The sequence below is a fragment of the Camellia sinensis genome, chromosome 8, assembly GCF_055761805.1.
Source record: "Camellia sinensis isolate YWXY chromosome 8, ASM5576180v1, whole genome shotgun sequence".
Classification (NCBI taxonomy): domain Eukaryota; kingdom Viridiplantae; phylum Streptophyta; class Magnoliopsida; order Ericales; family Theaceae; genus Camellia; species Camellia sinensis.
Window position 1 is genome coordinate 133,600,514 of NC_138968.1, and position 17,901 is coordinate 133,618,414.

A 17,901-nucleotide genomic window follows, 5' to 3' on the forward strand; every position below is an offset into this window, starting at 1 on the left:
AATTTTTAGAATTTTATGGTAGGTCCAATTGAAATTCGGTTTGGAATGATTAAATTAGATTAATTTAATGGCTCATTTGATTAGTCTTAATTATCTACCACTAGACAAGCCTATATAAGGCTTCTTGTGTATGCCTACTCACTCTTTTCGCTCATGTCAACACATTTTGAGCTCACACACACAACCAACGTGAGATAAGGAGAAAGAAGAGAAGTTGAGCTCTAATTATTGAGATTGCTAGAGAACTTGTGAATTTGGACTTAGGAACTCAAGGATCAAACTTCTAGCTCTGATCTTGACAAGTTTAGGTAAGAATCCAACCCTTTGTTTGAACAACTATGAAGTGTAAGACATGAACTCTAGAGATTTGAGTTGATTAATGTAAGAATTGGGTTAGAAATGAAGAGCATTGAGCCATACCATGCATGCATGCATATTTTCTCATATTTTGAGTTTAATTTCCAAGAATTACCTTATGCATGTCTTGAATTCACCTTAATTTTGGAAAATCATCAAGTTTCATGTTGTTTTGTAACATTTGATCATGTTTTGAGAAGATTAAGTTCAAAGAAATTCATGTATGTCATGTTCATGGAACATTCATAAATTTTAAGTTGAATTTTTGCACAATTGGCAAGCTATTGGGCCATGATTTCTTGAAATAATCCTTAATTCATGATGTTTTATGAGTTTCTAAGTGTTCCCTTAAGTTTTGGCCCAGAAAATTGAGCTTTGATGCTTTAATATTGAGTCTTGAAGCTTGGAAGCAATTCTAGAAATTCCAGAATTTTGCTTCCACGCTTGAGCGACGGATTCCATGCTCGAGCAACCACTCTGTGTCTCACACTTCCGCTCAAGCGACCAAGGGCCAGTTCGAGCGTGAAATGCATGCTCCCAGAAGTTCATACATTTTGTAGTACGCTCGAATAACAACAGTTGCGCTCGAGCGAGGGCATGTCTCTCACGCTCGAGCGAGTGTCGAGCGAGCGTCAATCGGGAAAAAGCAACCAGTACTTTTTCAAAGTTTGCAGACCACTCGAGCTAAGGAAGTTGCGCTCGAACAGACCCTCACATTTTGCATGTCCACTCGAGCAAGGAAAGCCACGCTCGAGCATGGACCCTATTTTCAACAAGTTTTGAAAAATGTTTTTAAGTACATTTTTGCATCGTCATTCCATCATAAGAATTCCTAGGCCAAGATCAAGACACTACGATGAGGATAAAGGCTAGGAACACACTAAGAACAAATGAAATAAGTTATGTACAATCCGAGCATGTGTTCCAATGTATGTATCTGTCATGTTATATAGGTCACGCGCCTCAAGTTAAGCAAATTGCTTGCTCTACTCGTCTATTTGGAACCATCGGTTATTTGTGAGTAATAACTTAGTAAAGTCGTGTTCAAGTTAAATTATTTTCTGTCTATGAATAAGATCTGTTTTTATGAAATGTTATGAATGATTCTCCAATTTTCGATAAGTATTTATGACAAGTATGTTATCTATTCCCGGACCGAAGGTTCCTTATGGAACTGACAAGTTATCTGTACTCGGTTGGAGATTCCTTTATGGAACTAACAAGTTATCCGTTCCCAGTCCGGAGGTTCCTTTATGGAATTGACAAGTTATCCATACTCGGCCGGGGGTTCCTTTATAGAACTGACAAGTATAATCTATGATGCTCTATATATTATCTATTAGCGCTAACGGATAAACCATTTATGATCAAGCATGAATTCTGAATTCTCTATATGATTTGAATAAGAATACGAATGTGAACTAGCTTAGTCATGGGACATCATTCATTTAACCCTTTACTCTATTATTATTCACTGGGTTCCCGCTCACTATTTATATTATGTATGTAGGTGATCAGGCACATGACCAGGCCCAGAGTTGAGGACTTGGCGTCTCAGTTTTTGTCAACCAACCTTTGCACCTCCCAAGGAGATTCTAGATTAAGTTAAGTCTAGTGGCTGTGTTGTTATAATTATATAAGATTTTGTTCTTTTCCTCCCTGAACAAGTTTCTTTTTTTTTATGTACATGAAATGACGTATAAATACTGCATTTTTTAACGTCACTCGTATGTTTATAAAAGTTTAAGATTATCTATCCCATGTATGTCTTCACAGCTCGATGAACTATGTATATTTTATGTATTTACTTCCACAGCCCCTAATTATACATTATTATGTTATGAAGCCCTTGGTAATCCAAGGATTACTGGCTGGTTATGACGCTAAATCTATAGGGGCGGGTTTGGGTCGTGACAGTTTTGGTCAAGTTAAGCAGTCATTCTTAGCTGAAGTTGAGACAATAGGCAACATTCACCATGTCAATTTGGTGAGATTAATTGGATTTTCTGTTAAAAAATCATATCGACTTCTAGTTTATGAGTACATGTCCAATGGATCTTTCGAAAGCACCAAGAGCTCACTCTTGGATTGCCATCCAGAAGGAAGATCATCATGGATATAGCCAAGGGACTAGCCTATCTCTATGAGGAATGTAGGCAAAAGATATTTCACTTGGATATCAAACTCCAAAACATCTTCTTAGATGAAGACTTCAATGTGAAAATTTCTAATTTTGGATTGTCAAAACTAATTGAAAAGGACCAAAGCCAAGTTGTACCAATGATGAGGGGAACACCAGGTTATTTGGCTCCCAAATGGTTGAGCTCAATTATCATTGAGAAAGTAGGTGTCTATAGCTTTGGTGTCGTGGTCTTGGAAATGTTGTGTGGGCACAAAAATATGGATAGATCTCAACCTAAGGAAGATATGCATCTACTAGGTCAGTTTAAGAGGAAAGCGGAAGAGGAAAGACTTCTGGATATCGTTGATAAATACAATGATGACATGCAAACACATAGAGCAGAAGTTGTGGAGATGATGATGATTGTTGTGTGTTGTCTACAAAGTGATTTTTCCAGGAGGCCTTCTATGTCGGTAGTTGTGAAGGTCTTGGAAGGTTCTGTAGATGTTCAAAGCAATTTGGATTATAGCTTCACAACTCCTGTTGCACCAAGAGCAATCACAGTTGCCGGTAACCAAGAGGATCACATTGGTGCTGCTACTTCTTTATTTGCATCAGCTTTATCAAGACCAAGGTAAAGAAAGTAGACTAAGAACAAATTAGAGTTGATTGCTTAAAGTTTTCTTTTTCTCTCTCTCTTTTTTTTGTCTTTGGTTTTTTGTTTCTTTTTCTTGGACTGATAAATTTTAGGATTTCGATTTACTCTAGAAACATTGCAATGCATGGGAAGAAAACTGTCAAAACATGCCATGAAGGCTTTGTAAAATTCCCTGTTCACACCATTCTAACTTAAGTCTTGTACAAATTTTACTAGCAATCTTACAATCTAGTTGTGGTTTGAAATTTGTACAAAACTTATCTAAGAGTTGAATTTCAGCTTAATTTAGTGAAAGGTCTTGGTAAAATTGCATGTTCACTCACCCAAATCCTCTAAGGTCTTTCATGTATATATATAGTAAGTAAGGCCCTCTTCTACTTAAAGTGCCTAATTGGGCGCCTAAGTTGCCTACCCCTTGAACCACCACTTGTTTGCTGTCACGACCCCAAACTGCCCCTAGTAGGATGGTGTCATGATGGCCGGTAATTCGAGATTACCAAGGCCTCTTACGAGGATTCACACACACACAGAGTATAAATAAGGGGCTTACAAATGTGGAAGTAGTAAATTAAAATCCAAGTGGTCCAAAAGAGCTGTGCATAGATCAAATGAAATGACATACATAATATGATTTTACAATTGGTTGATTAATAAACAAAACATGTTACATCTTGATCAAAAGGGCTTCTTAAGCCGACGTATGCAAAATACAAGTATTACAAGTCGAGAAGCATAATCTTCAAGATTGCCGACATAAAACTAATCGCGCCGACATGACATGAATCCAAAACTTGTAAAACACATCTAGGCGTCGCCGCCATCCTGCTCATCACCTACATATATATATATATATAAAGAGGGTGAGCTTGGATACTCAGTGAATGGTACAAGTGATAAAGGTTTGCATGAATAATAGCCGAAGTCTTTTCAGAACAATAAATATCACAACTTATACAAATCAAGGATGAACCCAAATCATCCATCAAATCTTTCAAAGTTCCAAGAGATGCTTACTAGCATCAACATATTACAAAATGATGACATACCGAACAACAAACCCACGCGGTAAACCGTCAGTGGCAAAACAAGGGAATAATCGACCCGGAATCAATTAAACAAACCCACCCGCACAAGGCCGTCGGTGGCAAGGGAGATATCTTGAACAAGAGTGCTATAAAAGTTTAGAGTCCTCTAGCACAAATGACCTATGTTACAAAGGCTTAAAGTCCTCTAACATGAAAAGGACTTGTACTACGAAAGTTTAGAGTCCTCCAGCATAAGGGACTTTCCAAGAATGTCATCCAAAACAAAGCTAATACTTGATACACAAAATAGGGATAATCATTCATGCTTGATCAAATACTTTTCAAAACAAAGCAAAGCAAAGCTTATCAAAACATGATAACATAGCTTTATTAAAAATACCACTCACATAGTTCTTCGGGTGTAGGCTCAAGGCAAAGATCAAAGACCTATAATCACATGGCAAATACTACTGAAGGAACTTCAAGTAGACAAGAAGAGATGCTCAAAGATGGATATGAAATGCATTCTCAAAACAAGCTTTACATGAATGCAATGATCCCGGCATTCTTCAAAACTAAATCGAACCACACAACCACTGTTTCTCATCACGGGAAAACATGCTGGGCACCAACCAGGTCTTGGCCGAGGTCCCACACCTTCTCGCCGAGATGTGGTCCCGACGGCCACATTCAAAAGCGAAGTCGGGAAAATCTAGGTTTCCCTTTGAAGAACATGACGAACAGGAAGATGAAGAACATGCATGCTTAAATCATGGCTTGTTATTACAAAAATCAAAGATTTCATGCTATGAGTTCGAAAACATGGACCTGGGTGCCCATTCTTGAAGATCTTAACAAGACAAACACAAAACATGGTTCTTGATACAAACTTTCAGATCAAAACAAGACTTTTCTTCATGAACACATGAACACTATCTTCTCTTTCTAAAACTAACTTTAAATCAATGCATGGCATGCAGAACAGATTCGATCGTGCAATGCAACTAGATGATCTATAAGAACAACAAGAGTAGATTAAGATTCTAACCTCAAAACTCGAATCTAACGGTTCAAACTCCAACGATCAAGCTTGGAAGTCTACTCTCTCACTTAAAACTTCTTCCTCTTCTCCCTAGAGCGTCTCTCTCAAAAAGGCAAGATTTGATACAAAATGATATGTTTTCTCAACAGTCACAGACTTAACCCTCTGCCAGGACACGTGGCATTAGCTGATTGGTTCCTCACCAAAAGGTAATTGACTTGACAAGACAAGACTATGACAAAGTGTGTTCAACAAGCTTAGACGGTAAGAGCACTCTGGCAAGTGATGATCTCAGCTAAGGACAAAGCTTCGGCAAGTAGGGTAATAGTGACATCAGCTTGGGAGGACAACACTCGACTAAGCTATGCCACACCTTGGCCTAGATGTGGCACACCTCGGTCTAGGTCATACCAATCCAGGAACAAGATCACTTAGGTGCAAGGACAACATCTCGGCCTAGATAATACACATCTCGGCCTTGGTGCTGCACACCTCGGCCTAGATAGTGACATCCCGGCCAATATGCCAGGGCGAAGGTGGAGGTCAACCAAAGTGATTCCAAGGTACTGCTAAGTGTAAAAGGGGTTCAAAGGTGACTAGGCTAAGGATGACCTCGGCAACACGCCAGGTAAGGACAAAGTATGCGAGTAACACTCAAGCAAAGCAAGGCAAGATTTGCAAATGCAACATGACAAGACAAGATCATACATAAATGTATGCAAGTACGACTAAGTTGGGGTGAGGGTTGTTACATTTGCAGTAGACATGGTATGATAGCATCACCAGTGTGGACTACACTTGCCCTATTTGATGAAGATAAATGATAAGCACCATGTAAGAGGGGTTAACTCGAGCCCACTAAATTAATTGGGCCCAATCAAAAATCCCAAAAATTGGTGAGCACGGAGAAATTATTGCCAAATGGGCCCAAGTGAATTCCATTGAACAGGCCCACGAGAAAGCCAACAAATTGGGCCAAGGAAGACCTATCAAGCAGATGTCTCTAAAGATAGTTCAACAAGCCCATTCGAGGAGGCCCAGATCATACGGGGGTCCGAGGAGGCTAACCATTGCTTTCAAAAAAGATGAAACCCTCGAAGAAGATCCATTCTCCGAGGTATTGGCTTAGTCTTGAAAGGATTCAGAACCACGAACCTAGAGACCTATTTGAGCTCGGACTCAAAATGGTTCGAATCCACAAACCTAGAGATCTGAAGCGCTTGGCTTCGAACGAATTCGGATGCAATTTAGAAGCTGCTCCATTAATGAGTCCTAGAACACTTGTGGGCTCGAAGCTTTCCGGGATCTACACACCAGAACCATGGGCGTGATGGAGTCCGAACAAAGGACCCGATCCCGAGGATTGTGAGTGGAGATAAATTCACTCTTCAGTTAAAATAGCCTACACTCGGGTCGAGGTGGCACGATCTAGGGGGTTCATGAGACTCGGCAATATTTATGGCAGGGCGTTCCCTTGAACTACCCCTCACCCTTCTGCGGCAAGGCATCCTCTGGGACTACCCCTGACCCCTTAGGATAATTGGAGATCATTGGTTAGGTGTGGCTAAGAAGAAGGATTCGCCGAGAGGTTGATCGCATCTTCGGGGTTTTCTTCATCCTCGGAGAGGTCACCTCCTCAGACGGGGTGGTTAGAGAGAATATTTCTCATATGCCTTACACATGGGCTCTATCCTACATCATGAGGTGCCTATAAATAGCACCCACCCATAGCTTTACAAGGGATAGATTTTGGAGAGACAACTCTCGGGAAAGAACTAATTTCCCTTCTCTATTATCAACCTTGAGAGTAAAAGTGAAAGATCCATAGGAGAGCCTTGCCATTATTCTCTCTCTAACTACTTTGCTTTCTATTTCACCCAATCTCTTATCTCCATCATCTCTTTGCTTTTGTGTTCCTAGTTGTGACTATTGAAGAATCTAAGCCTCTCATCATTTCTAGAGAATTCGAATTTTCTTCAAAGATCTTCGAAGATCTTCAAATTTTCCAACAACGTTCTTGAACCCTCTCATACATTTGGCGACTTCACTAGGGACACAAATTGGTTAATGGTTTGAACAAGATTCGAAATCTACACAACTCCGGTGAAGATGGCGGGAGAAGAAAAGGTTTATCAACAATGCTCTTCCAATGGTGGTGATGAGAGGACTCAAGTTCAAGACTCACCTCTCATCCTTGAGGCCATTCAAGGACTCCAACACACTCAACAAGATATTCTCATGACCCTTCAAAATCTCACCCATACCATATTGGTGATGGGTTCGCATTTTGCACCACTGGCAACAAATGGAGGTCAAGTCAGCGCTGGCAAGAATCAACTACTTCATGGTGATGTTGGGAATGGTCAAAATCATTAAGACCCACCCCCAAATTCTCCTTGAAGTTGCTCAAAATGGTGTGCAAAATCAAGTGCTAGGAGGAACAAGTCATGGCCAACCTGTGGCCCATGGAGCGCAAAATCACACAACCGAAGGATCAAGCCATGGTCCATTAGTGGTTAGAGGAGTCTCCGGCGCGATGAATGGTGTTCCAGTGGTGGTGGAAGTTCAAGGAAGGCCTACGAAAATTTCTCTGCCAAATGGTGCTCTGCCCATGCCTAATTTTGTTCCACCAATTGTAAATTCTACTTATGTACCGAGCAGGTCTCCTTTGGTTCTGACGCTGAGTTTACAAGTCCAACCCGGTATAGCCGCAGCGTGCAATAGAATTTATGGGACCCAATTAGTGTCCCATCATCAAATGGCTTGTCCATGGGTGCTGATGGCCAATATCATCATGTGTCTTCACCGATGGTGAATTCTCAACACCCAAATGGCCAAGTTGCTCCAGGCTCGGTCTTCAGGTCTACAATTCAGTTCTGGGAATACCACCATCAAGTTCTCTCCCTCAACAATTTCTCACTCTCGCCGATGTGCAAGCCATGTTTGATCTCGAACGGGGCAAAAGGATTTTACCCTCTTTGCCTGATCCGAATGTCAAGCCACCATACCCTATCGAGATGTTGAGTTATCCATACTCGGAGGGATACACGATGCCGAAGTTCATCAAATTCAATGGCAAGCAAGGAAATACTCGAGAACATGTTGTTCGGTTCATCGAGACTTTGGGGATTCATGGTTCAAATCATGTCCTCAGACTGAGAGAATTCTCCAAGTCCCTCACCGACCGAGCATATAGTTGGTACGTTAACTTGGCTCCAAACTCTGTTCGAAGTTAGGAGGAGATGGTCAACCAATTCCATGCCAAATTCTTTTAAGTGGCCGAGAAAGTTACCTTATGTAAGGAAAAGCAGCAGGAGGGTGAAGGCATTCTCGGATATGTGAAGCGGTTCCATGACAAAGCCATGGACTATTATGAGGCTGTGGAGGAAAGCTACTTGATCCAAATCTGTGTTGAAGGGGCATTGAACGGGTACAAAATGCTTCTTGTTAATCACAAGTTACCTACTTTCTTGGTACTAATTGAAGCATCTCAAAACATCAACGTACCTCAGTCTCAAGAGATCGAGTTCGACATTAGTTATAAAACCAGCTTTAAGACATCCCGAGGACCCTTTGTCACTGCAGCTTCCGCATCTTCTGCCCGAAAGTCATAGGGGAGGAATTCAGAGGTCAGAAGAGAAAAAACTACGAAGAAGACACTCCTTCTCCGTGTAGTGTTGAGGATATGAAGGTCTCAGTTAAAGAATCGGTGCACGCGGGGAACTGAAGTTGGCTTCTATCGAAGAGCTTTTGCCGAAGAAGGACTGCGAGGGCCCCAATTATTGTGTTTCCACCGATCACTAGGACATCCTACAGAAAAGTGCCGAACGCTTAAGAAGATCTTTAGAAAGAAAGTCTAAGTAGGTGAGTTAGAGTTCAAAGAACAAGGCCCCAGGATATCTTGGAAGACATGGCTATGACGGCATATCACGGCCACAACCCAAGCAGTTAGTGAAAGCTTTCCAAATGACCTTGCAACTCTAGGGGCAAATATCAACATTCCACAGAAGAAGTTTATCTATGACATTTACAATTTGCATTTACTGCATTGTCCAAGAAGTTTTATCTTTCTGTTATGAAAAAAAATTTATTTCCTCTATATTGTGTATCTCCATTAGAAGTTATTTTTTCTATATTGTGTATCTTCATTGTGTTATGTTGCTTAAGACAGTTTTTAACTTTTTGTCGCCCCTTGAAGAAGAAGGAGTAGTAGACTCGGTTGCCAGCCAGGAAGGATTTTTTCTTTCCAAATAAAGGAGTGTGCTTCCATCCAGACTTTTGAGGGACAACCCTTGTTTCCATTTGGATTTCTGAGGGACAACCCTTATTTCCATCAGTGCAAGCTTCGAGGGTCTTTCTTGTTAAAGTAGAGTGTGTGCTCCCACTCAGACTTTCGAAGAACAGACCTCGCTTCCATCAGTGCAAGCTTTGAGGGTCTTTCTTGTTAAAGCAGAGTGTGTGTTCCCACTCGGACTTCCGAAGAATAACCCTTACTTCCATTAGTGCAAGCTTCGAGGGTCTTTCTTGTTAAAGCAAAGTGTGTGTTCCCACTTAGACTTCCGAAGAATAGCCCTTGCTTCCATCAGTACGAGCTTCGAGGATCTTTCTTGTCGAAGTAGAGTGCACTCCTACTTGGACTTTCGAGGAGCAACCCTTGCTTCCATTGGTTGCCGAAGAAGAGAGTGTACATCCACTCGGAATTTAGAGGGACAGCTTTACCTCCGCTTGAACTTCTGAGGAACAATCTTTACTTCTGTTAGTACGAGCTTGGTACCCTCGATTGCCGGCCAGAAGGGATCTTTCTTGCCGAAGTAGGGTGTATGCTACTTTCGGACTCCTGAGGGACAGTCTTGTTTCCGTTCGGACTTTCGAGGAACGTCCCTTGCTCTCATTAGTGCGGGTTCTGAGGGCACCGGGGTCGTGGAGTTCTTACGAGAATTCATAGCTACAACGATTACACAAAATTTTGGCATCAACTATTTATTTCTCGAGTACCCACAAGATCAACAACAACAATATCTCCATTCTAGTTAACCTCGATCAAAGCAAATATCAGAGAGATTTCACTATTGTAATACTCAAAACATTCAACATTATAATTCTATTAACATCAAATTTTAATTACCAAAAGTGCTTCAGGCCTTGTTTCTATTTCAGAACAAATTCAACAATAGGAGTTCAGAATTCAGATATGGGATTGAAATATAAAATTAAAATTACACAAATCCTGTATTATCTACCTCAAACCGAAATTGTAAATTCTCAGAGTATAAATCAAGTTTTACAAGCGCAAGGGTTTACCTAAATTTGAAGTCAGAAAATCAAGGAAAGAAGGGTTTGGACTTGTATTTACAAATCTGAGGCAGTAAAAAAAGAGGGTTTCAGAAGTTTACCCACGAATCGCTGAATCACGAAAAGAGGGTTTTGAATTTATCCTCACAAATCCGAAACAATGAAGAGAATGAAGTTTGTTAAATGAAGACCAAGACTGAACAAAATAGAGAGTTTGAGATGGCACTGGAGGGCAGAGATGTAGTAGTGACAACGGTGTCGAGTGATGACAGTACTTAGAGCAAAGGAGCAAGATAGGGCCGTAATGCGAACAAGGCATACCCGAGCTGACACCACTCAGTTGAGTAGATCAGCGGCACAAGAAGCGAGCAGCATGCGTAGGGCCAGCACAGGTAAGGTCACAACGGATAGGGCTAAGTGGTTGTGTTTGTAGGCCGTGGTTGACGACGGCAACATGCAGTGTGCAAGTGATGGTAGTCTTCAGTGGTTATAGAAGAAGAAACAGAACTTAGTTGAAGAAGGTGAAAATATAAAACCTAGTCTTCCAATCTAAAGAGAGAATATGCTGAGAGTAGGGTTTGGCAAAAAGGGCTAAGGATGTATATATATATATATAGTGGGCCTTCAATATTCTAAAATATATATGGGCGAAACATGGCATAAAGGTAAAAAAAAGATTTCTTATTATATTATTAGTTGTCAATCTTATCCATAAGTTATGATGAGTCATAAATCTTATCCAAAAGCCACATGAGGACAAAATATTCCTGAGGGCGTGATGCGAAGTATGACCGAAGAAGTGGAAATATGTATGTCCGAGATATTCAAAATTTTCCATACATGCAAGGGCAAAATGTAAAAGGGGTTAACTTGAGCCCACTAAATTAATCGGGCCCAATCAAAAATCCCAAAAATTGGTGAACTCGAATAAATTATTGCCAAATGGGCCCAAGTGAATTCCATTGAACAGGCCCACGAGAAAGCCAACAAATTGGGCCAAGGAAAACCCATCAAGCAGATATCTCTAAAGATAGTCCAATAAGCCCATCCGATGAGGCCCAGATCATACGGGGGTCCGAGGAGGTTAATCGTTGCTTTCAAAAAAGATGAAACCCTCAGAGAAAATCCATTCTTTGAGATATTGGCTTAGTCTTAAAAGGGTTTGGAACTACAAACCTAGAGACCTATTTGAGCTCGGACGCAAAAGGGTTCAGATCCACGAACCTAGAGATCTGAAGCGCTTGGCTTCGAACGGATTCAGATGCAATTTAGAAGCTGCTCCATTAATGAGTCCCAGAACACTTGTGAGCTCGGAGCTTTCTGGGATCTACGCACCAGAACCATGGCGTGACGGTGAGTGGAGATAAATTCACTCTTCGGTTAAACTAGCCTATACCCGGGTCGAGGTGGCACGATCTAGGGGGTTTATGAGACTCGGCAATATTTACGTAGGGCGTTCTCTTGAACTACCCCTCACCCTTCTGCGGCAGGGCGTCCTCTGGGACTACCCCTGACCCCTTGGGATGATTGGGGATCATTGGTTAGGTGTGGCTAAGAAGAAGGGCTCGCCGAGAGGTTGATCTCTTCTTCGGGGTTTTCCTCATCCTCCAAGAGCTCACCTCCTCAGACAAGGTGGCTAGAGAGAATATTCCCTATGTGCCTTGCACATAGGCTCCGTTTTACATCATGAGGTGCCTATAAATAGTACCCACCCATAGCTTTACAAGGGATGGATTTTTGAGAGACAACTCTTGGGAAAGAACTAATTTCCCTTCTCTATTATTAACCTTGAGAGTAAAAGTGAAAGATCCATGGGAGAGCCTTGCCATTATTCTCTCTCTAACTACTTTGCCTTCTTTTTCACCCAATCTGTTATCTCTATCATCTCTTTGCTTTTGTGTTCGTAGTTATGGCTATTGAAGAATCTAAGCCTCTCATCGTTTCTAGAGAATTCGAATTTTCTTTAAAGATCTTTGAAGATCTTTGAATTTTCCAACAATGTTCTTGAACCCTCTCATACATTTAATCTTGGATGTTCTGAAATTACTACCTTATCTTGCAAAGCTTCAAAATATCGCAAGCTCATAGAGTTAAGTTACCTACTATTACCCATATAATATACATAGTTTTTACAATTTTAGGGGCTGCAACCGCTCCCCCTCACCCTCCCTAGATCCATCCATGTCAGGTCAAATACTACGAACACGTAGACACGATGAGTAGTTGCAAGCAACATGTTTAACTAAATGCTCTTGCAAGGCTGCTCTATTTTGTTCAAGTAAAGTGCACAAAAAAAATTCAAGTGGAAAATGCTCTATATATACTAATAGAGATGATCTCAATGAAGGTCAATATAAAATGCAGGTTAAGTCAGCAATCAGATTTGTAATCAAACTGGTATCCAGCCTCGGAGCGTTTTTTTTTTTTTTTTTTTTGGCCCAGTCTATGTGTCATATATAGTTTTTGTATGTGTTTTCCTTTTCAAGGAAGAAAAGAGAAAGTGTTGAACTTGAGGAGGATTATTTAGATCAAAAAGTACCAGGAATGACCATGAGATTCTCTTACGATTGAGCTCAAAGTCACTAACTGATATAACTTCAAAAGGAAACTTTGGCAAGCATGATATGGATATTGGTCTTTGAAGGAACTCTCTTCTAAGCAATGGCAACAAAGTTGCAGTGAAGCATCTTGATGGCTTAGGCCATGTCAAGAAGTGCTTTTCTTGGTTGAACAAGTTGAGATAATAGGTAGCACTCACCATTTGAACTTGGTAAGATTAGTGGAACATTGTGTCGAGAAATCACTGACTTCTAGTTTATGAACGACACTATTTGGTGCAGTTTATGGCACTGTTTATAACTCTCTCTCTCTCTCTTTTATGTTGAAAGTTCATGTTTGTTTAGTACAGTTTCCACTTACAACTGACAAGACAAACATAGCTATAAGTTGGGTTCAACAAAAAAAAAAACTTATTAGGAAGAAGCAAGGGGAATGTGTCATGGTATTGGAAATCGTTTGTGTATGGAAAAATTAAGATGGTGTACTTCTTGTCAATTTCACCAATACCAAGACCACTAGAAGCTGTTGGCCAGTGCTGTCTGTTACTCACTGCATTGCTGTCATCTGTGCTTTGTTAGAAAATGTTGAGGGAAATTTTATACAATAAACCATAAATATTACTATAAAAAAATCAATAAATATATCGTAAATATGTAAATAAAAACTAAAGTAAATAAATATAAACTAGTGATTATGAGAGACACCTAATCACTCTTTCAAAATTGTTATTATCTACTTACGTGATGTTAGGGAAAATATGTGATTCCCTACAAGTAAATCAATCAATGGGAATAAAAACTAATGCGGAAAAATTAAATCAAAGGCAACACAAGAATTTTTACGTGGTTCCCTCAATGTGAGGTACATCCACGGGATCGAAATCCGATTCTACTATCAACCAAATAGTTTCCAAACGATTACAAATGAGACACGAATGGTCTCACAAAACCACCCTTAGGCGAATTCCAAATAATCACAAATAAACAAGAGGAAAGACCTTACCAAATAGATGAATAAAGAACTTCAGAACCAGAGTTGTAGAAGATCCAAAATAATGAACCAAATCAACCCACCAAATAATGATCAAACAAATTGATGCTTCACAAACCAAATTCCACCGAATTGATTAGCCCGAAATCAATTAGCAGCTACACTGTTTACACCAAATTGAATTGCAGCTACTGCACTTTTTCAGAACACACACAAAACAATATATATATATATATATTAATAAAATTTTTCAAAACGCGTAATGTGTTTTTTTTAAAATTTTTTTTAATTAAAATTGAACTAACTAAAATATTGTTTAAATTTTTTTATATTTTAAATTATTTATATATTAGATGTTTTATAATAAAAATTAAACATTTATAGAATAATTTTTATTTTTTTTTCATTTATTTTTGATGTGGAATTTTATAAGTTTTTATAATACTTTTTAAAATTTTGTGTTAATCATTTCTCTACACCAAATTGACGAAATCAAACTGTAGCACGTTGTCTGTTTTGGTTCCTCCACCAACAAAACTGAAAGATTTGATTTAGTGTTAAACTTTTTAGAAACTTTTATTTTATTTCCCAACCTATAACTCAAAATTAATTCAATTCATATTCTTTTACTAAGATTAATTTTATAGCTAAAATATTCACACAAAAAAATTATCAAATTTATCTGGGCCTTTAATTGTCATCTATAATAAAATAGAAATTGTTGACCGGGTATCAAAATTTCATTTAAAATTTCATTTTATCCCTTAAATTATCTCTAAAATATCAATTAGACACTTGAATATTAAAATAAAATCAAATCAAAAGTAAATATAAAATTAATATTATTAAAAAAAATTGAATTAATTCTTTAATGATAGTTTGAGAGGCAAAATGAAAACAATTTGGATTATAGCTTCACAACTCCTGTGGTACGAAGAGCAATCACAGTTGTTGGGCACCAAGAAGATGCCATTGGTGCTGCTGCTAGTCCATTATTTCCTTCAGTTTTATCAGGACCAAGATAAAGCAAGTAGAATTCTACAAACAAATTACAGTTGATTGTTTAAAGTATTGTGTATTTCTTTCTCTCCTTCTGTTTTAAATTTTATTTTATTTTATTTTATTTTTTGGGTCTAATAAGTTTTAGGATTTCAATTTACTCTAGAATTAAACATCACTATACAAGGGAAGAAAACTGTGGAAACATATCTTGTACAGTTTAATTTAAGAGTTTTATTTGTGCAAATCACACCCCATGATACCAGGATTAAGTGTTTTAGATAGTGTCTTCTTCCATTGATAAAATTTTGACTCTCTCAATTATATTCTTCCTTTCTATCTTTCTTCAAGTTCTTCCATCATCATTGCCATAGAACATACAGAACCACATGAATGTAGTGGACAAAAGTAGATTTTCCGTAGTTTTAATTCAAACATTCTCAAGTTCTGTAGTAAAAGGGAAAAGTATCGATATTTCGTGAGAGATAATGTGAGTTTCCTATGATTCAAGTAACGATTCAAGTAAAACAAGAGAATATCAATTAGTGGGTTTTTAAAACTTTCTTTTCAAAAGATGTGTAAGACGGACATAAACCGGCTTATAGTTTGGAGAAATTCAGAGCCATTTTATGACTAAAATTAATTTAATTAATGAAATATGTTCTTGAATTGCTTGGAAAGAAAACCTCTTGTACATCTCTTAGTCTACAGAATGTGCTTTTTGTTTTTTTTTTTTTTTTCGTCTTGAGCTTGACTGGGAACACAAAAAGAGTGACACATTGAACAAAAAATTCACTTTCAGTTGCCATGTTTTTCTCCTTTGCTTTCCCATGTGTTGCACTATTTTTCTTGCAATCACATTTTACATCGATTCTGCGCATTTTTGTGTCGAGCATTCAATGGTCAAACTGTCCACTACGAAGACCAAGTTCTTGGAATGCACATTTGATTCTCTTACTATGAGCTCAAAGTCAATACTGATAATTTCAAAAGGAAACTTCGGCAAGGACAATATGGATCGGTCTTTGAAGGGACTCTTCTAAGCATTGGCACAAAGGTTGCAGTGAAACATCTTGATGGCTTAGACCGTGTCAAGAGTCTTTCGTATTCAATTCACCATCTAAACGTGGTAAGATTGATCAATTGTTGTGCCGAGGAATCACAGACATTTTAGACCGTGTCAAGAGTCTTTCATATTCAATTCACCATCTAAACTTGGTAAGATTGGTAAGATGTTGTGCCTAGAAATTGCAGACAAGTAGTTTATGAATGTATGTGTAATGGTAGATATTTAACAGGAAACAAGAGGTTGCTCTGCCTTGGCTAATCAGAAGACAGATCATCCTTTGACATAGCCAAAGGACTAGTCTATCTCCATGAAAAGTTCCAACAGAAAAATAGTTCACCTAGATTTTAAGCCCTCAAATATCCTTATAAAAATTTGTCTTGAAGATTGAAAGCAACGGTCAAGATTAAAAGCAAGGCATCCAATGGCTATAAGATATATTTAACTTTGTCTTGAAGAAAATGTGTCCGCGTTTTTTAGAGTGGAACCAAACAACCTTTAAAGGACCACCACCACCATTGCTTTCCCAAAACAAAAACAAAGACAAAAACTGGAAGAACTGGAAGAAACAGAGCTCTATTGGAATTGGATAAACATAGACATAGACATAGACACAGACCACCACCACCACCACCACCACCACCACCACCACCATGGCACCACCAATGGGTCTATCTTGCACTATTTGTTATCATTTTGGTGCTGTTATCATCTTTTTCATAGCGTCTGTACCATTCTTCAACAATGCCCAATTTGCACCTCCAATGGCAAACTTATCTACTATTTGGATCAACAAACCCTCAATTGACAATAGTTTCAACGTTTTTTCTCCTTCAATTCTCAACCCCGTCCTCGAAACATCATCATCCAATGGCTCGCAAATGATCTGTGGCTTCTATTGCCCTTCTACTCAACAAACTCAGCCATCATCATGCCTCTTCGGTGTTGTAATCTTACGAGGTAAAAGAGCATACAAGTCCGTTACAATGAACCCGCAACTGGTTTGGTCAGCTAATCGGAACCGTCCTGTTCAAATTAACGCCACCTTACAACTCACTCGAGATGGAATTTGATATTGCACGACTCCGACGGCACTTTCGTATGGTCTACCAATACCTCCGGAAAGTTCGTCTTCGGCTTGAATTTCACCGAATTGGGAAACCTGGTCTTCTTCGGCAGAAACAATGCAACGGTTTGGCAGTCATTTGATCACCCAACTGACTCCTTACTTGTTGGTCAGACTTTTTTTCCTGGCAAGAAGCTCACCTCCAGCACATCCGCATCGAACTGGACTACCGGTTTGTTTTCTCTTAAGTTTCATGAGGATAACAGTCTGGTGGCTTATGTAGAATCTAATCCACCCTTGCCCTATTTTGAATCACATTCAAATGTGAAATATGTCAAATTCGAAAATGAAAACTTTAATGGGCAGCTAATCCTTGCTGCATCATCGTCGTCACCTCAGTTCATAAGGTTGGATCCTGATGGGCATTTGAAGGCTTATGAGTGGACAGGATGGAATTGGAATGCGGTGGCTGATCTGCTGACATTAAGCATGGGTGAGTGTGGGTATCCCATGGCGCGTGGCAATTATGGCATCTGTTCTCCAAATGGTGGACAGTGCGGTTGTTTTGAGGAAGCCGCTGGCAACAGCACTTTCAGGCAAATAAATTATAAGCAACCCAGCCTCGGATGTTTCCTTGTTACACCCATTTCTTGTAACAATTCTCTATCTCACACCCTTTTGGAGCTTAACAATACTAGTTACTTTTACTTCAACTTCTTACACAC

General features: G+C 39.2%; 1 protein-coding gene across 1 annotated transcript; it reads left to right on the forward strand.

Annotated features, from left to right (window-relative positions):
- The first annotated feature begins 2,469 nt into the window (after nucleotides 1-2,469).
- On the forward strand, nucleotides 2,470-3,332 carry LOC114298601 (putative receptor-like protein kinase At5g20050). Its single transcript, XM_028243213.2, has 2 exons — nucleotides 2,470-3,113; nucleotides 3,230-3,332. Exons 1-2 carry the CDS (start codon nucleotides 2,470-2,472, stop codon nucleotides 3,330-3,332), a joined length of 747 nt encoding a protein of 248 aa, XP_028099014.2.
- Nucleotides 3,333-17,901: the final 14,569 nt, after the last annotated feature.